Consider the following 20,507-nt stretch of genomic DNA (forward strand, 5'->3'; position numbering starts at 1 on the left):
TATACTTATATTTTATGTGTGTGTGTATATATATATCTATATATAGATAGATATACCTATCTATATATAGATAGATATACCTATCTATATATAGATATATATACACATATATTTTTTGTTGTTGTTGCAAATACTTAACACCCACCAAGAGCACATATGTTGATGAATGAAGGCATTGGGGCAGATGGGGAGAAAGAAGTAAATAGGAAATTTTTACATGTAAATAAAAATAGAAGTATTTTTAAAAATAGTTTTTTGTTACTTTTATCTGATAGCCCGCCATCTGGGATTGCAAAAGGCTAATGAATTGGCTGCGGATAAGGGGAAAAGCTCACATCTCATTTGAAGTACTCCCTCATTAAAATATTAGTTTGCAGCATCCAGGAGGACTTTTTTTTTTTTTTTTTTAATGTTTTTATTTATTTTTGTGACAGAGAGAGACAGAGCATGAACAGGGAAGGGGCAGAGAGAGGGAGACACAGAATCCTGAGCAGGCTCTAGGCCCTGAGCTGTCAGCACAGAGCCGGACGCGGGGCTCGAATTCATGGACTGTGAGATTGTGACCTGAGCTGAAGTTGGTCGCCCAACCGACTGAGCCACCCAGGCGCCTTCAGGAGGACGTCTTATTTCAGTTTACTCTCTGAGTTTAAAATTTGTTTCTGTGAGGGGCGCCTGGGTGGCGCAGTCAGTTAAGCGTCTGACTTCAGCCAGGTCACGATCTCGCGGTCCGTGAGTTCGAGCCCCGCGTCAGGCTCTGGGCTGATGGCTCAGAGCCTGGAGCCTGTTTCCGATTCTGTGTCTCCCTCTCTCTCTGCCCCTCCCCCATTCATGCTCTGTCTCTCTCTGTCTCAAAAATAAATAAACATTAAAAAAAAAAATTTAAAAAAAATGAGGTGCTTTTTATATTTAACAGAAATTATTCTTAAAATTGTTTTGCCTACAGACAGGATGCCAGGCGGGGGAATCTGACCACAGATAATGCTGTTTTGTTTCTGCACCTAGTGTTCGTGCTGAGTGCGTGGATCTGTGAGGGAATCGTGGTTTGTTTTAGAGCTAATGTCGCTTGCATATGTGTGACTTACTTTTGTTTCAATTATTGTTTCACTTTTTACAATTTTCAGCATGCTGGAACAGGATTCCAGGAGAAAGAATCCTGGTGTGAGCCCTGCAAATCAGAGGAGGCATCTTCTAGAATTTTCTGCTAAAGAGGTGCAAGACACATCAGATGGTATCATCCAGAAAAACAGCTACAGGTTAGAAGATGGCATGTCTCTGTCTGTTAAGATGATTTAATGAAACTGCCATAGAGAATTATATAGTGTAACTTTACATTTACTAGTTTATGCACAGTTTTTATTAGAACAGACAAGTTATTGAGGCCCTTAATGAATTTTACTGTTAAGATCAGTTCCGAGAATACATTTACTTTTTGAAACCTTGAGAAGTTTTGAAATTCTTGTAGAGATGTGACCTTAAAATCTCAGTTTATGTTCACTAATATACATATTGAGGCACATATGGTAAACAGGCATTATATTACATATAATGTTTCTAATACAGCTTTTTATTATCATATGATTACACATATAATGTATCTAATAGTATTGTCCTGTGATGAACATGATATGGTGGAATGATTATGATTGAACCTGCGTGCAGTCATCAGATCACATCGTTTATACTTGTTTATTGTGACCTTTGTTGGATCTCCCTCCCCTGTTACAGTTTAATATTGTCTTAGTAAATTTCTCTATAGCCTGTCAAATAGTAAAAGGCTTGAACTTTTTTGAAAACACAAGGTCTATGTTATGTAAAGTAGAAGAAGGTCGTCATGGACGTTTTCAAAGCTGTATACTTTTTGATAAACCTTTCCCTGTGTTACTAGAGCCAAGTGGAGCTGGGTCCTTGATTAACAGAACCAAGGGACATCCCAGTGTGGCAGCCATTGCTGCCAAAGTGTAATGCTTTAGGACCCTTAGAGATCTGTGTACTTGTAACTCTGTGATGCTCTACAGGCCAAGAGCCATCAGGGAATCTTTTTTTTTTTTTTTTTAAACTTTTACTGTGACAGCCAAACCATTGAATGAAATTATTACCATAGTCCTGTGGGCTTGTGTCCATTTAGCCTTCCTAGGAAAAAATGCTAGTGTTCATTGTTTTAGGAATCTGCAATGTGTAAAGTACGATGTTAAGTGTGGTGGAGAATCCAGAGAGTTCCTTGTCAGTTAGTGTGATGCAGCACCCGTGACAGGTGCTATAATGTGGGAAGATATTCTATGACGTCTCTTGCTTTTTCTCTCATGCCCAAATCAGCCGTACTTCGGACATAGTGATCTTAGTACTCACTTAACAGTGTCTTTAAATCTCGCTAGAGTTTAGTAGTATCTTTAATTTTACTAAGTAATTTGTCCAAGTTTGCCCTACATGTTCTACGTGTAATTTTGAGCTCTGTTGTCCACGTGAGATCTGTCAGAAGTTACGTTCTAAATTTGATAGTCTTCGGGTTTATGAGAGTGCAGACTGTGCCCTTCAGCTACGTATTGCAGGCCGTTAAAAAGTAGAACGAGTTCTGGGGCGCCTGGGTGGCGCAGTCGGTCAAGCGTCCGACTTCAGCCAGGTCACGATCTCGCGGTCCGTGAGTTCGAGCCCCGCGTCGGGCTCTGGGCGGATGGCTCGGAGCCTGGAGCCTGTTTCCGATTCTGTGTCTCCCTCTCTCTCTCTGCCCTCCCCTGTTCATGCTCTGTCTCTCTCTGTCCCAAAAATAAATAAACGTTGGAAAAAAAAAAAAATTAAAAAAAAAAACAGTAGAACGAGTTCTTGATTGCATACTTGCAGTGAAGTTCAGATAGCCTTTACTAGAATATTATTTATGTTGAACTAACCACAACAAGTAGAAACCTTCATCAATCTGTCTGTGGTAGAGTAAGGTGACGTGGATCATCAGTGCTCTGATGATCCTAGTTCGACCCAGATATTTGAATGACTTTCAGGCTATAATTTGTCAACTTTCAAAGTAGTATATGAGATGCAAGCCGTCCACTGTTGCCCACCCCAAAGTCACCATGGCCTGTTTCGGCTTACTGGTGGTGGTAAAAACAACAACAACAACAACAAAATGGACAAGATTATGGATTCTTGGCTACATGCAAATCTCTTGAAATATCTAAGATTATTATTGAGCAGCTTGGGAAATTGAAATAGGTATCAGTCCACCAGTGTGATCTTTTTGCTTTGATCACTTAACTCTCCCTCCCTAGCACTGTCCTCTGCGGTAGTGATTTATTTGCTAAAATGCTTTCTATCAATATGATTTGTTTGCAAGCAGCCTAGAACGCTGGCCATCTCAGGATTAGTGTGGATCTGATTGTCTCCAGATTGCATATTGGCTGAGACTCTCCCTTTTCCTTTCCCTTCAGCTCCACCCAGGTCCTTTCCTGGTATTTCTCCTATCAGACTTTTTTCTCTTTTCCAACGAATATTTTTGGCTGATAGAAAAAGCCAGTGAGCACAGATGTGCAGAAGTCATTATACTAGGGTTTATCACATAGAAATAAAATTATAAATAAAAAATATATTTTCAAAAGTAATTTTAGACTTCTGTGATGGACAGCAGCAGTTATATTTTCCTAAGTGTGAAGACCTGATTTTTTAACCTAAGGCACACGAGACAGGTCTGTGGTGGTGGTAGTGGTATTTTTTGTTTGCTTTGAGTCTAGCAGACAGCCTCCTCTTGTAGGCATTTAGAGTTTATCAAGTGCAAAGGAGAGGTTTTCTTCCCTTCTCCCTCAACACTTAATTTCAGGGTGGTGTGTGTGCCACCTGTTACTACCTGTGTGTGCTGCCATTTCTGTGTTATTCAAACGTTTTAACTCCCAGAGGCAGAAGAGAGGACGTGGAGAATGTTCTGGGGCCACTTGCAGGAAGAATGATCTGTATGTCCTCAGCTGTTGTGTGTGGCTTACATAGAAGTCTGTAACTTTCATCTCTTGAAGTTAGTTTTCTACTCTGCCAAAATTATTTTTGTCACAGAGGCCGGTTATTTCAGTGTTGCCAGATTCAGCGGAAACTTCTGTCTTCATCTTGGTCTTTCCTCCACGTCCAGCCGTGGGGTCCCTCCTTCCTGGGGACCTTCTTCCTTGTGTCGCTCCAGGTTTCAGTTTTCATTGTTTTCACAGACCTCTGCTTCAGTCCTCTTTCTGGGCTCCTCCTCCATCCAAACCTCATCCTCTGGAACTGTGGGTATTTTAGTTTTCTTTCTGCCTCTGTGACTCGTCCGTAATTTAGCGCACAGCCCATATCTCCGTATCCTGACAACTCCCAAATTTGTGTTTCCCACCCAGACTTCCCTTCTGAGTCTCCAGACTCCTCCACCCAGTAGTTTGCTTGACATCTCTTTTTTTTTTTTTTTTTAACATGTCAGACTTAACACGTGTACGGTGGACCCCTGCGTCCGTCTTCTTGTTCATCTTCCAGCCCCTTCTCTACAACAGTCTTCCTCATTCCGTCGTTGCTTCTGCCGGAAACGCTGATTCCTCCCTTTCAACAGGTGCCATTGATACCTTTCCAAAAAGTATCTTGCATTGGTTTGCTCCCCTCCGTCTCACTGCCAGCACGTAAGTCGTGCTGTCGCAGCTCTTGCCTGGATGATAGCTGCCTCTTGGCCGGCCTCCCGGTTTCCGCTTTGATCTCCTTCGAATCCAGTTTTGGTACAGTGGCGGGGTGCAAGCGTAAACTGAACCCTATCACCTCTCTCCTTCTGTGAGCCTCTCGTTATGTTCCAGTAATTCCTTGTTAGGATCCAGGCAGTCTTCCTGAGCTTGTCTTATGCCTCCCTCACTTGCTCACAACTCTTCAGCTGGTGTGTAGTCCTTCTTTGAGTTCCTGACGGCCACCTTCTCCCCACCTGCCTCTGTCGAGAACACTGTTTCCCCAGTTTCTATAGTAGTGCCTCCCCCTTTTCCTTTAGGCCTTGACTTAAATACCATCTCCTCAGACCATTTCATCTAAAATAGCCACTGCCACAGGTTTTCTCTTGCTACGTAGATTCTTTCTTTGAATTTATTTTATGTGTTTGTTCATTTATAGTTGGTCCTTCTTCCCCCTTAAGGTCTTTGAGGACAGAGACTTCATTTTTCTCGTTCCCTGTTGGGTTCCTAGCGCAGTACCTGGCACACGGTTGGTATGCAGTAAATAGTGGTTCGATGAGTTAATGAAAACTGTGAGTCTAGCCGTGTCTAATTTTGTTTTTATATTTTTTCTTTCTGAGTTTTAGCATACCAAGTTTTCTAAATCTAGAGCATTGAGTGTAAAGAAATTTAAGACCGATCTAAGAGTTTTGAGTGAGAAAGGTGAAGGTAGCAGAGTGAGAATAAATAGCAGTGATGCCCGCAGCTCGGCTTCTGATGTCCAGCCTCGGTTGTGCTCCCTCCATCACACCCTGGATATCAGCTCCCGTGGTGTAGATCAGCGTGACGGTTAGGAAAGTGGATCTTTGAAGCTAATGGAGTGACTGGTTAACTTTACTTTGGTGTTTTATTAGCGATTCAGGTTTTTTCATGATTTAAACATTTTTTAAATGTTTATTTACTTAGAGAAAGCACACATGTGAGCAGGGGTGGAGCAGAAAGAGAGAGGGAGAGAGAAATCCCAAGCAGGTTCCGCGCTGACGGCACAGAGCCCAACGTGGGGCTCGATCCCACGAGCCATGAGAGCATGACCTGAGCTGAAATCAAGAGTCGGACGTTTTAACCAACTGAGCCGCCCGGGCGCCCCCAGGACTCTAAAATTTATATTCAACTTTTCAACACTTTCACTTCACCGCCTGCAGGTGTTGATGCCTCTCCTTGCCCCTGTCACACACGGTTTTAGGGAGACTTCAGTTTTGTCGTCATAGAATTGTGAATGACCATGAAACTTGAGTCCTGGTCACGTGGTACTGTCTTTCCTGTCAGTGGGTCTGTGCCCCTGCTTCCCCCCTTACTGTGTCACCTGTGTTCCGGCAGCTCTGTGGGCCATGTGTTACCATCGTGTCCTTAGTTTTTGGTACGTAGTAAATGCTCCGTATATTTTTATTTCCATAAAACGTTAATGCTAGTGATGATTTTCTTATAGCAAACGACTTAGGAATTTAAGACACAAGGAGATGTATTTTGTGCTTATGTTTTCCAGATACGATCATTCTGTTTCGAATGACAAGGCCCTGATGGTGCTCAGCGAAGAGCCACTCCTCTATATCCCTCCCCCTCCTTGTCAGCCCCTGATTAACACCACAGAATCTCTCAGGTGAGTGTTGTAGACTGTTGCAGAAATATCTGAGTGGGCTCCTGGGCTCGGCTTTGAAACCGGGAAAACTATTCGTGCAGATTAGCTAAGTGGCTGAGAGGACCTCTGCTTATTTGCCGGATGACCATGGGCGTATCAGTTGCTGTCCAGTTCCCCCACCAACCTGCTGAAGATGGTGACGGGTCTGCTTCGGGTGAGGGTATTGGGGTTGCCTATTGAAGTATATGCCTTATCTGAGAACTACAGAACGACCTTAATATAAAAATTCAGGATGTTAGACTTGAGGGTGGTAACATTGACAGCACCTTTTTCTTCAAGTTAGGAAGATAACTGTTTGAAGAGCGGCGATTCTAGAGGTATAACTAGCCCTTTTATATTCCCAGTGTTGGGCATTTTGGGTTACAGTGCACTGAAATTTATTTCTCCCCCCACTATTTTTTCCTTTGCAATTGAGTTCATTCTTTTCCTTCTCCCCAAAGAGAGTGATTTTCAAAGGCTTTCACGCACCTATTTGTTAAATGCTCTCCAGCATCGCCATTGTTGGTGTGTATGTGGCCCAAGGGCAGAAGTAGGAAATACTCTCTTTGTGAAAAAACTTGTGCATCCAGTATTTACATTCAGAAGGTATTTGGCTGTTTTTGTTTTTTGTTTTTAATTTTGAACTCATGATCGAAGAGGCTACTGTATAAAAATCCATGTCGTGTCAAAACGAACTGGACATTAGTGTCTCAGCTTTTTCCAGTCAAAAAGCAGCATTGAATCATTAGGCACTCGGGGTGCTATTTGGAACCTGTAGAATAGGATTAAATTCATTTTCTTTTTTAATTTTTTTTTTTTTCAACGTTTATTTATTTTTGGGACAGAGAGAGACAGAGCATGAACGGGGCAGGGGCAGAGAGAGAGGGAGACACAGAATCGGAAACAGGCTCCAGGCTCTGAGCCATCAGCCCAGAGCCCGACGTGGGGCTCGAACTCACGGACCACGAGATCGTGACCTGGCTGAAGTCGGATGCTTAACCGACTGTGCCACCCAGGCGCCCCTAAATTCATTTTCGACCAAGAGTGAGACGTTTGTTTCTAGGAAGTATGTTTAATTAACTACATTATTTTATAGGTTAAATCATGAGCTTCGAGGATGGGTTCACAGGCATGAAGTGGAAAGGACCAAGTCCAGAAGAATGACGAATAATCAACAGAAAACCCGTATTCTTCAGGTTTGTTTGTGCTTATCTTTATTTTTAATTTTTTAATGTTTATTTATTGAGAGAGAGAGAGAGAGAGAGGGAAAGACAATGTGAGTGGGGAGGGGCAGAGAGAGACACACACACAGAATCTGATGCAGGCTCTGAGCTGTCAGCACAGAGCCCGATGTGGGGCTCGAACCCACGAACCATGAGATCGTGACCTGAGCCAAAGTTGGAGGCTTAACTAACTTGAGCCACCCACGCTCCCCTGTGCTTGTTTTTAAACAACGGTTGGCACATTTGTTGGAAGTCTCCCCTCAGATGGATTGCTTTCTTCCCTGTAAAATTGGGAAAACTTGAACTTCAGCCGCTTCCCGCTGCGTCCTGCTGCCTCAGACGCGGCCGGCACTGGCACTGAACGCCGTCCGTCCGGTTCAACAGTGCGAGTAGTTCTTGCTCGGGCAGGTGCTGCTTCTTGCTCTCTCCCTCACATTTAGTTTCAAGCCAGGGCTTCCTCTACATGGGCATGTATGTCGAATGATTTGGGCGCAAATGGTACGATAAATGGTACTGCTCATCTCCGGTCTTCCGAGAGCTTTTCGAGAAGAGGGTGTTGAGACGTAGGACAGCTTGAAAGTGGAGGCACATCTTCAAGGAGGACGTTTTGAACTTACACACGTGGGGCTCCAGGTTAATGACAACTCTTATTTACAGCCTGTTTAGTTGGGCTCCCATCTTTTTTTTTTTTTTTAAGTAATCTGCACTCAACATGAGGCTCAAACTTCTAACCCCCGAGATCAGAAGCCACGTGCTCTACCAACCGAGCCAGCCAGGCACCCCGGTTGGGCTTCCAGGTTAACATGGTTTACCCCACAGCACCGTTTGTGGTCATTGCATCATTCATCCGGTATTCATTATTGCTTCTGAAGTGCTGAGACTACCAGCTGGCACATTACAAGCTCCCCACCATTAGTACCTATGGTAGTAATGATGAGCCGGCTACGGGTTCTAGATCCTGGAACACAGTAGTGAGTATGATAAAATCCCTGCCTTCCTGGAGCTTACATTTTGATGGGAGAGATACGCACAAACACGTAAAGTTGAAAACAGACTTAGAAGGACAAATACCACATGAACTCACTTATATGTGGAATCTGTAAAAAAAAAAAAACAAAAAAAAAAACAAAGAAAAAAAACCAACAAAAACTGAACTAGATACAGAGGACAGATGCAGAGACTGGGGGGTAGCAGGGTGGGTGAAATAGGTGAAGGCGGTCAAAAGGTACAAATTCCTAGTTACAAAATAAATACGTTATACGACGTAATATGTAGCATGATGTCTATAGTTAATACTACCGTATAGTATATTTGGAAGTTAGTAAGAGAGTCTATGTTTAAAGTTCTCATCACAAAAGAAAAAATAAGGTTGGAGATTAGAGGTTAAATTGAGAGGTAAGTGGCTTTTTTAGACTGAATGGTTGGAGAAGGCTTCTCTAAAGAGTCTTCACTTGAGTAAGGTATTGCCAAGGTAATTAATGCTAGCTGTTGTAATCACTGGCCTCAAAATCTCAGTAGCTTATGGAATAAAAATTTGTTTCTCACCCACACAAAGTCTGATACAGCTCTCCAGGATGCCTTTTTTTTTTTTTTAATGTTTATTTTTGAGAAAGAGAATGTGAGTGGGGGAGGAGCAGAGAGAGGAGACACAGAATCCGAAGCTGACTCCAGGCTCTGAGCTGTCAGCACAGAGCCCGACATGGGGCTGGAACTCACAAACGACAAGATCATGACCTGAGCCGCCGAAGTCAGATGCTTAATCGGCCGAGCCACCCAGGCGCCCCTAGAATGCCTTCTTTTCAAGCAATGGCTAGGGAACCCAGATTCTTTCTACTCTGTGACCTCAACAACTGGAAATTCTTTGCTTCTAGCTTTGGGTGTGGGGGAAGAGAGAGCTTGGAAGATTATGCAGAATGTTTTAGGGATCTCGCCTAGACTTTAGCCAGTGTTCAGGTGGCTAAAACTCTTGTCACTTTTCACAGTCTCCCTTGCAGTAGGTGAGGCAAATGTCGTTTTCCTGTGTGTTCAGGATTTGGTGAGAACGTTGCTTTTGCAATAGAAAAAAATGAAGGCGTAAACAATGCAAAGATCCAAGGGAAAATCTAGAGAAAGAGCTTACAGAAAACTGGAACAGCAAATATAAAGATCTTTAGGAGGAAAACAGTCTGGATATTTGAGGAACATCGAGAAGTTGTGTAAGGCTGGACTGCAATGCCTAGGGGTCGAATAGTAGAAGATGGCATCGGAGAGGCAGCAGAGGCTAATTTGTAGCCTCATAGTCTACGGTGAGAACTTGGGATTTCATCCCAGGTTTGAGAAGACAGCATTGAGAGGTTTCAGCAGGGGAGGGACTTGATCTGTTTATATTTATATTTTTAATTTTAATTATTGAATGTTATTACTTTATTTTATTTTATCTTACTGTATTTTACTTGAGAGAGGGGGGTAAGGGGAGAGAGAGAAAGAATCTTCAGCAGGTTCCATGCCCAGTGCCGAACCCCTGTGGACTCAGCTCCATCACGAACCAGAGATCATGACCTGAGCTGAAATCGAGAGTCAGGCACTTAACCAGCCGAGCCACCCAGGCACCCCTAATCTTCAAGGAATTTTAACGTAAAGAAGAGAATTTTGTTTTTATTTCACAGCCTTTGAACATGAGGAGACCTGGAGTTTAATCTCAAGTGTTATCTCTTTGCTATCTTGGGTATATATCTTTCTGTTATGAGCTTAGATAATGATCAGAAGTGTGAGACACTTAGCTATTCCAGAGAAACGAGTGACAAGGATGAATCTGTTTGTCAAGGATAAAAGAAGTTCTTGGTCAGAAGAAGGATCATTCTGCTTATGCTGTTGTCAATACTAAAACATACAAAGAATTCCTCTGGTTCTCTTTCTTAGTGTAATGAGTTATAACTGTTCTGCCTAGTCTTTCCTCATTTCAACCTCTTTTTCCTCACAACCACTCTTTTCAGATGCTTAAAAGGATCCACTAGTCTAGATAAGATATTCTGTAAATTTGACAAATTGACATTTCTTTGAAATTTCTGTGATCTCTTAAGTATTATATCCTTGATTTGGCTTGTCCCATTTCATACTTCTACCCTTTCTAGATTGTGAGTCTAGAAAAGGCAAAGGGGCAAATTAGTGAACATATCATTCAAAATGAAGGAAAGTTTTTTTTTTTTTTTTTTTTTAACGTTTATTATTTTTGGGACAGAGAGAGACAGAGCATGAACGGGGGAGGGGCAGAGAGAGAGGGAGACACAGAATCGGAAACAGGCTCCAGGCTCCGAGCCATCAGCCCAGAGCCCGACGCGGGGCTCGAACTCACGGACCGCGAGATCGTGACCTGGCTGAAGTCGGACGCTTAACCGACTGCGCCACCCAGGAGCCCCCAAAATGAAGGAAAAATAGAGGTACCTGGGTGGCTTAGTCGGATGCACGTCTGATTTCAGCTCAGGTCATGATCTCACAGCTTGTGAGTTCGAGCCCCACGTTGGGCTCTGTGCTGACAGCTCGGAGCCTGGAGCCTGCTTGGGATTCTGGGTCTCCCTCTCTCTCTGCCCCTCCTCCGCTCGTTCTCCCTCTCTCTCTCTTTCTCTCTCTCTCTCTTAAAAAAAAAAAATTAAAAAAAATGAAGGTAAAATAAAGACATTTTCAGACAGATAAAAGCTGAGATAATTTGTCTCTGGAAGATCTGCACTATAAGAACTACTAAAATTTTTTAGACTAAAGGAAACGGTAGCAGACACAACTCCAGATTAGCAAGAAGGAAGAGCACCAGAATGGGTAAATATCTATGAGAAATAAATGGCCTTTTTATAAAAGTATTTTATGTATATATGTATATTTAAATGTCTTTAGAACATTATTGTCTTAAAATTTTTTTAATGTTTATTTTTGAGACAGGGACAGAGCATGAACAGGGGAGGGGCAGAGAGAGAGGGAGACACAGATTCCGAAACAAGCTCCAGGCTCTGAGCTGTCAGCACAGAGCCAGATGCGGGGCTCAAATTCACGGACCGTGAGATCGTGACCTGAGCTGAAGTCGGATGCTTAACCGACTGAGCCACCCAGGTGCCCCAAAGATTATTGTCTTTTTAAAGGAAAACTTGTAACAATTTTTTATGGGTTTATAGCTTTTGTAGCAGTAAAATATAAGACAATAAGAACACAGAATGGTAAATGGAGTTATAAAGTTATATTGTCCAAATAATATTTAAAAGTAGACTGTTATTAAACACTAACACAAGCACTAAAAACTAGCACAAAGAAGTAAGGCTAAAAAGCCAATTCAGGAAATAAAATTGGAATACTAAGAAGTAAGTATTTTAACCAAAAGACGGTAGGAAAAGAATAAAGAACAAATAGGATAAAAAGAAATATAATCCAAGGTAGTGGACTTAAACCCAGCCATACTAGTAATTCCATTTAATGGGCTGAACACATCAGTTAAAAGGGAGAGATTGTCAAACTAGATTTTGTAAAAGGAAAGACCTAAGTATATGCTGTTTACACGAAGTAACATTTTAAATAGAAAGCCACATGGAAAATAAAAGTGTGGGAAAGTATGTATACAATGCAAATATTAACCGTTAGAAATCTGGTGTGGCTGTACTAATCAGAGACTTCTAGATAGAATATTGTAAGAGACAAGAATATTTCATAATTATAAAAGGAGCATTTAATCAAGAAGATGTAATTCTGAATATATAGACCCATAGGCAAAAAAAGTGGTAGAACTAAAGGGAAAAACAGACAAATCTACAGCGTAATTGAAATTTTAACATCATTTATATGTAAATGTGTCATATTTTTGCTAATTATGACCTTTTGTTAAATTCTGTGTAGCTAAAAATGCAAAAGCCTCTTGGACAGTTTTTCAGTTTTTTGTTTTTTTTTTTAATATTTCTGAGAGAGAGAATGAGAATGGGGGGGTGGGCAGAGAGAGAGGGAGACAAAGGAGAGAGCCTGATGTGGGGCCTGAACTCACCAACTGTGAGATCATATCTCCAGCTGAAGTTGGATGCTCAACCCACTGAGCCACCCAAGCGCCCCTTTGAGAGGTTCTTTTGTTGATTGGTCTAAATCTTAGGTTAAATGGCACGTCTAATTTTTATTTCTAATGTTTCTGTAACAGCGAAAGTCTGTGTACTCATTTCTGAGTCTAGAGAAAGAAGTCTGGTTTCTTTCAGACTTCTGTGTTAATTTCGAATGTGCCAAACTAGCAAAATCATTTAAAATGTATCAGATATTGGGACCCCCTGGGTAGCTCAGTTGGTTAAGTGTCGGACTCTTGGTTTTGGCTCTTGGTTGAGCTCTGCGCTGGTAGCAGGGAGCCTGCTTGCCTTCTCTCTCCACCCCCCTCCCCCCCCCCCCCCCCCCCCCCCGTGCCCCTCCTCTGCTCATGCTCTCACTCTCAAAATAATTAAACATTAAAATTCACCAGGGGCGCCTGGGTGGCTCAGTCAGTTAAGCATCTCACTTCAGCTCAGGTCATGATCTCACGGTTCACAGGTTCAAACCCTGCCTCAGGCTCTGTGCTGACAGCTCAGAGCTTGGAGCCTGCTTCGGATTCTGTGTCTCCCTCTCTCTCTGCCCCTCCCCGTGCTCATGCTCTGTCTCTCACTGTCTCAAAAATAAATAAAAATATTTTAAAAATTTAATAAAAAAAATTCACCAGATATTTAATCTGTTAATTTTAAACATTGTTTTTATCAGCTAGCTATAATTTAATTTTGGTTTTATTTACTACTTGAAAACATATCAGTGAGTTTACTATTGTGTATCTGTTTTTCTTTTTTCCATTTCATTTTATTGATACATATTTTTTAGATGTTTGTTTATTTTGAGACAGAGTACCCGAGTCAGGGAGTGACAGAGAGAGAGAGAGAGAGAGAGAATGAGAACAAGAATGAGAGAGAGAGAGAATGAGAATGAGTCCCAAGCAGGCTCCATGCTGTCAGTGGAGAGCCCACCTCAGGGCTGGATCTTAGGAACCTCGAGATCATGATCTGAGCCAAGATCAAGAGTTAGTCGCCCAACCGACTGAGCTACCCAGGCACCTTTCATTTTGTTGATATTTTAAAAATTTTGTTTAGATAAGCATTTATTGAGGGGCACCTGGGTGGCTCAGTCGGTTAACCATCTGACTTCGGCTCAGGTCATGATCTTGTGGTTCATGAGTTTGAGCCCCGCGTCGGGCTCTGTGCTGACAGCTCAGAGCCTGGAGCCTGCTTCGGATCCTTTGTCTCCACCTCTCTCTCTCTCTCTGCCCCCCCCCCCCCCCCCAAATGAATAAACGTTAAAAAAATAAGCATTTATTGAGGGGTATGTCAAATTTATATTTTCATTTTATTTATTTTGAGAGAGAGAGAGCACAAGCAGGGAAGGGGCAGAGAGAGAGGGAGGGAGAGAATCCCAAGCACTTCCAGTGCAGAGCCTGACGCAGGGCTGGAACTCATGAGCCCATGAGATAAGAGTTCTCTCTCAAAAGTAAACATTAAAAAATAAATAAGTAAATAAGCATTTATTGAACACCTGTTATATGTAACCCCTACATTAGATTTTCATAAAATTAGACCCTTGGCATTTTACTCTCAGAAATTAGCCCAGTATTCAGCCCTGCATATTGGTTCCATCCACTAAACAAAATTGTTCCCTCTTTGTTTTTTCCGCTTTAACTCCTTGTATGTTCTTCTATTTTAGCATTTATCACATTGTATTGTTTCCACATGTCTGTCTTCCCAGTCAGTGCCTGTCCTAAGTGCTCTATAAAAGTTGATTACTGCAGGATGGATGGATGGATACAGTAATGAACAAATGCTAATAGTCTTCTGAGTAAACAGTTCCTTAAGCCGCTTTTGACAGGGTAATAATAAGGTCACTTCCTAAGATAATAATTGGTAACGTGCCCTTGAACTCTGATCCCCTTAAAAAAGACTTCAGAAGATGAGTCTATAAAACCGGCAAGGAATAGAAGAAGGCTCCGTGCCAAGCAGATGCTGAAAGAAGACAGGTCCCCAGTAGAGCATATGTGGGCCACTCATCGTTCCATATTGGACTGTTCTCTGGCCCGAAAAGTCATCGCCGAAATCTCTTTAATGATGGCTTAGCCCATAGGTACATTTTGGCAAGAAGATCTTTGTGTTTCATTCAGTAAACAGTAGGATCCAGTTTCATTATGAACCTTTCACACTTCAGGAACTTGCCTTGGAAAAATAATTACTTTAGACACACAAGTTGTTATATGTTCAGTAATATTTGTACGACTTGGTCATAAAACTTATGGTAGTTGAACTAAGCTTTTGGACTGTATTTTTAAACTTTATGGGAAAATGCCTTAACGTTTTAATCTCCTTAAGATTCTTCTCTCAGCCCAGAGCGTGACCAGAAGAGTTCTAATCTCTCTGTTGGTATTTAGTTATGTGAACCTGATCTCTCAGAATACTCATGAAAAAAAGGCATATGAATACTTTAATTTTTTTTTTTTTAACGTTTACTTATTTTTGAGAGAGAGACAGAATGTGAGCAGGGGAGGGGCAGAGAGAGAGGGAGACACAGAATCCGAAGCAGGCTCCAGGCTCCGAGCTGTCAGTACAGAGCCTGACGTGGGGCTCAAACTCATGAACCACAAGACCATGACCTGAGCTGAAGTCGGACGCTTAACTGATTGAGTCACCCAGGTGCCCTGGTATATGAATACTTTAATGAGAGTTTAGTAAATGTAGAGTGAGTCAATATAGGAAGATCTTCATCTAATTTCATTATATGGCATTAAGTCTTTTTTTTTCTTCCAGGGTGCTCTGGAACAGGGCTCAAATTCTCAGCTCATGGCTGTCCAATACACAGAAACCACTAGGATCAGGTAAGAAAGTGTGGAAGTTCTTGGCCAAGGAATTTTAAGTAACTAATATTTTAGTAAAGTTGAGAGGCACATTTCTCTTCTGTCTTAATTACGCTTGGTCTCATCAGTGACTTTTCTGTTAGTTCACAGAACAAACTGCTTCTGAGTGGTCAGAGTAAACCCAGAGAATTTCAAGAGGGTAACTCTCAGATTCCTTAAATACAGATTTAGTCAGAATGCTGTTCAGTCGTCATTTTGCTGTACAATGTAAACATCCATAACTCTCGTCCTCAATTTGCATCTATTTCATGAGCCAGGGGTAGGGAGTGTTATTTTATGAATGTGCCAGGTGTCTTGCTGAGTGCTTTCCATGCATTTTATTTTAAAATCTGTATAATAACTTAGAGTGTAGATATCACAGTCCTTATTTTATATGGAGAAAAACTGGGCAAGTCACTTAGTTTTTCTAAGCCAGAGTCATAGAACCAACAAGAGGCAGAATTGGCACTCAAGTCAGTTTGACTTAAAATTCATTTTTCACTACACTGATGCTACTTAAGCTTTTGAAGGAATCTGGAAGGAGTGCTGTATCTAAGGTCGAAATGTTTGGACCAAACACATCTAACTAAAAGGAACAATATTACCGGAGGCAATATAGTATTATGATTGAGTTGTTGGCTTTTGAATTGGACAGAGTTCAGAACATCTCTGCCACTCACTTGCTCTGTGGATCAAACAGGTGAACTTAAAGTTTCCTCATCTACACAGTTTTGGCCACACAGAGTGGATGATCAAATCGCATAATTTATTTGAAACACTTTGCATGGTCCTTGGCACGTTTGAAAGCTGGTGATGGTGCTGATGTGATATATTGATGACAGTGCCACTGAAATGGAAGTAGAGGGTCTCAGATTCTGTGTGTAGCTTTCCCACAGACATAGAGTTCACAATTTATTTACTATTAATTTTACATTTACTTTGCGCCAGCCGTGTGTCAGACCGGGTACCTGGCCCTGAGAACATATGCCCAGTGTAAGTGGAAAGCTGCTTATTACCCTGTTAACTGAGAGTTTCTATTAAATGGCAGTGAGCAGTATATTGGCAATCACGAATGTTTCAAATCGGGAGATACGGTGTTATCATGTAGAAATAGATAATTCAAATAGGTATAGTGACTAATAGTTCTCCTAGTGATCAGAATGTTTCGTTCATTTACTATATATATATTTAAAAATACGTTCATTTTTTGATGCATCATTATGATGGCATATTATTTCGTTACTAGTCAAAAATATTAATTTCTGTATCTTCCCCTCAGGTTTGGGGTGAATCCAAAACTGCTTTAAAAAAAAGTCTTTAAAAAAGTGGTTTAAATGAATTAATCATGTATTCTGTATCAGTGAGTCAGTCAGCCTACTCACTAAAATGTATTTGTGCCCCCAAATCAATACTCAAGATGCTTTTAAAAAAATTTTTTTTTACATTTATTTATTTATTTTTGAGAGACAGAGAGAGACCGAGCACAAGCGGGGGATGGGCAGAGAGAGAAGGAGACACAGAATCTGAAGCAGGCTCCAGGCTCCGAGCTGTTAGCACAGAGCCCATCACAGGGCTCGAACTCACAAACCGCGAGATCATGACCTGAGCCGAAGTCAGATGCTCAACCGACTGAGCCACCCAGGCTCCCCAATGCTCAAGATGCCTTTACAGCCATTTGCAAGTGTGCATAGATGGTCCTAGGTGAGGCTCAGTTAACAAGGCCACACTGCGCCTTCCTGCTTCAGTTCCTACTGTAAACAGGTTTCTTTTTGAAGTCTGTTTAATGCCATACTTTTCACATTTTTATGCTTTTTGGGTGTGTGTGTGATTTCACTGTCTAAAATGGCCCTGAAGCACAGTCCCAAAGGGCTACGTATTGTTCAAGAAAGCTGTGTTGTGCCAAGGTGCGCAGTGGGTGCGCTCAGTCAGTTAAGCATCTGACTCTGGATTTCGGCTCAGGTCATGATCTCACGGTTTGTGGGTTCCAGCCCCACGTTGGGCTCTGCACTGGCAGTGCAGAGCCTGCTTGGGATTCTCTCTCTTTCTCTCTCTTTCACTCTCACTCTCACTCTGCCCCTCCCCTGCTCTTGCTCTCTCTCTCTCGCTCTTAAAAGTAAATAAATAAACTTAAAAAAAAAAAAACAAAGGCTGTGTTGTGCCATATGGAAAAATATACATATTAGATAAGCTTCATTCAGGCATCCCTGCTCTTGCTCTCTCTCGCTCTTAAAAGTAAATAAATAAACTTAAAAAAAAAAACCACAAAGGCTGTGTTGTGCCATATGGAAAAATATACATGTTAGATAAGCTTCATTCAGGCATAAGTTACAGTGCTGTTGACCAGGAGTTCAGTGTTAATGAATGAACGAGATATGTTGAAGAAGGTGTCTTTAAACAGAAACATAAAAACAAGGTTATATATTAATCTGTTGACAAATATGCCATAGGTAGGGGCTTATAAGGAACCTAACACGGTATTTCCCTTAGGAGAATGGTTCAGTATTTACTAATTCAGTGTTCACACTGACTTTGTAGAACATAACTATCATGATGAATCAGAATTGATTGTATGTCAAAATAATATGGTTAGAAGTGGCTTCATGAGCAAATGGAATTATTTCAAAGAAAGTTCTTATGATTCATTTATAATTTTCCTTTTAGATCAGTCTTTTTTTTCCTCATAAAGTTGGATAGAAAATGTAGAAGAACCTATAAGAAAGAAAACACAGGTTGTCTGGAGAAAAAGGCAACATTTTAAAAAATTCTCCTTTAACTTCTGGGTTTTGGCTTATTGCGCTAAATAATAAAAGACTGGAAATATTAAAAACTACACTAATATCATTTGAGTGTGTCTTTTGGAGCTACGATGTGGTTGAGGTACTATAATTTTAGTTACTAATGTTACGAAGGCTCTGACGTGGTACTTCCTGTATCTGTGGCTGGCATTTGTTGAGTGACTCCTATGAGGCCTTACTCGGTGCTTCACATATGTAACGTCTCTGACCAGTAACAATCCTGCAGGTTTACATGGTTATCCTCATTTTATGGATGAGGAAACCGAGGTTGCTCGGGGGTTGATTTCCCTAAGAATACCCACTTGAGGAGTGGAGACGAAATTCAAAGCCAGGTCTGTTTGTTTCCAAATCCTACCTTCTTCCCACTTTTCACACAGCCTTATAGACAAGTACGCCTTACAGATTTGACAGAGCGGTGAAAAATAACTTCCCTAAGACTTAATGTCTGTTACCAAAAATTTTAAATCATGCAAACCAATGCAGAAATCGATTTTCTGATACTCTTTATTATTTTTACATGCTCTGCAGTGAACTTGAGTGGTGCTTTTTTAGAGCTTTCCATTCAGAAATGAGAGTTTTTGCTTTAGTGAATTGGATCTTATAAATATCCTGACCTTGGGCTTCTCAGAACGTTATTATAATAATTACTGCCGAATGCTGCTACTATTTTGGTTGAGAGTAATTCTTATAATTCAGACGTAGCCTTAGCACGGGGAGTATTTTTGAGAGGAGATGAAATTTTCTGGTTTAAGAACACTTTGCCCTGTTCTTCCTTCAGCAGGAACTCAGGGAGTGAGCTGCAAGTGTATTATGCATCACCCAGAAGTTATCAAGACTTCTTTGAAGCCATCCGCAGACGGGGAGATACGTTCTATGTCGTGTCATTTCGAAGGGTAAGTTCACTCTGAAAGAAGAAAGAAGATATTTTTGAGTACCTGTTATGTACAGGGCATTGAGCTGAGTACCATAGGAGGTAAAAAGATGTGAGAGATAGAAAGCCGTTTAAAGAAATTATGACTGGAACAGTCTATCTCAGTTCTGTCACACGTGCTTGTTTCTGAGCTGTTCAGCATTGCGAAGACGAACATGGATTGATGTCAGGCCGCAAGTTTAGAAAATATAAACCGCTTGTTGATTTTTATTCTTTGTCATTCCATGGTTTGATTATTAACAAAATAAGTAAGAATGGTAAAAAACAAAAATCTGTTTAGGCTTTGTGGTGGTAGTCCTGTTTGGTAATTGAGAAACAGACTTCCCAAATGTGGGATTAAGGTGAACCGTGGGCGGATCAGTAATATTGATGTGGAATGTTTGGATTTATGTCCCTAAGACTTCCTATTCTTCTTTTCCCTCCCCATCAGACATTTATTTCTGTTGGTGAAGAACGTGTTAGTCGATGCAAAAGGAAATGGGTGTACGAGTACTCTTGGATGTTACGAATGTTAGACTAAACGGAAATAAGATGCGTGGCTGTATGCTTTCTATCTTCTTTTCCTATAAAATGAAAATACATTTTTCACGGAGTTGCCATGTGAATCTCTGTTAACAGTGCTGTGTGTGAAACCAGGAACACATGAATGACTTAGAACTCCTGGGTGGTTTGTAGCCTAGGCCTCCCTCCCTCCCTCCCTCCCTCCCTCCCTCCCTCCCTCCCTCCCTCCCTTCCTCCCTTCCTCCCTTCCTTCCTTCCTTCCTTCCTTCCTTCCTTCCTTCCTTCCTTCCTTCCTTCTTTCCTTTTTAAAGAATGTTGAGGGGGCACTGTTAGAAATAAACCTGTGCCAACAGGAGAGCAAACAATTCATGCTCTGGTTATGGTCACCACTATCTAAAATTGTCAGTTAATTCTTTTCCTAAGGCATGAATATCTAGTAGCTTGGAAGTTTAGAATCTGAGAACATTGACACTTGAAGATTAGAGAAATAAGAAATTTCATGTATTTTTAGCTGATAATCAAATACACTGGGAGATTTGGCATACTTCACCAATGGCATCTCATGATTTCTGCCCTCTCACAAAGTTCCTTGTGCCCGGCTTATTCTCTCAGATGTAATTGGTGTATTTCTATACTGCACCAGCCTCAAAGTTCATTTCCAGCAGCAAGGGGGCAGCTGAGAACAGGGTTTCAGCAAGGTTCCAACTGTATTGGTTGCTGAGAAGTAAGTCTTTGCCTTAGCGTCAGACACCGTCATGTTAAAAGTGGGAAGAAAAAGCTAAACTTTAGACGTGAGATGTGGGAGCACTATGGAGAGACTTGATGGGTGTTAAAGTGAACATGTTCAAGTATACGTTTATGGAAGCTACCAC

General features: G+C 41.4%; 1 protein-coding gene across 3 annotated transcripts in view; it reads left to right on the forward strand.

The window, feature by feature from the left end:
• ATF6 (activating transcription factor 6) overlaps window positions 1-20,507 on the forward strand; it is a 205,610-nt gene that overhangs the window by 68,807 nt on the left and 116,296 nt on the right. For 2 of the 3 annotated variants that reach the window (XM_086693382.1, XM_025927813.2), the window contains exons 11-15: window positions 1,122-1,253; window positions 6,169-6,282; window positions 7,397-7,496; window positions 15,323-15,390; window positions 18,982-19,096. In XM_086693382.1, coding sequence (XP_086549508.1) covers window positions 1,122-1,253; window positions 6,169-6,282; window positions 7,397-7,496; window positions 15,323-15,390; window positions 18,982-19,096 — 529 coding nt within the window. The remainder of the gene's footprint in view (window positions 1-1,121; window positions 1,254-6,168; window positions 6,283-7,396; window positions 7,497-15,322; window positions 15,391-18,981; window positions 19,097-20,507) is intronic. The other variant, XM_086693381.1, reaches the window with a different exon arrangement.

Source organism: Puma concolor, chromosome E4 (genome assembly GCF_028749965.1).
Source record: "Puma concolor isolate L17-30 chromosome E4, mPumCon1.1.hap2, whole genome shotgun sequence".
In the NCBI taxonomy this organism is placed as follows: Eukaryota; Metazoa; Chordata; class Mammalia; order Carnivora; family Felidae; genus Puma; species Puma concolor.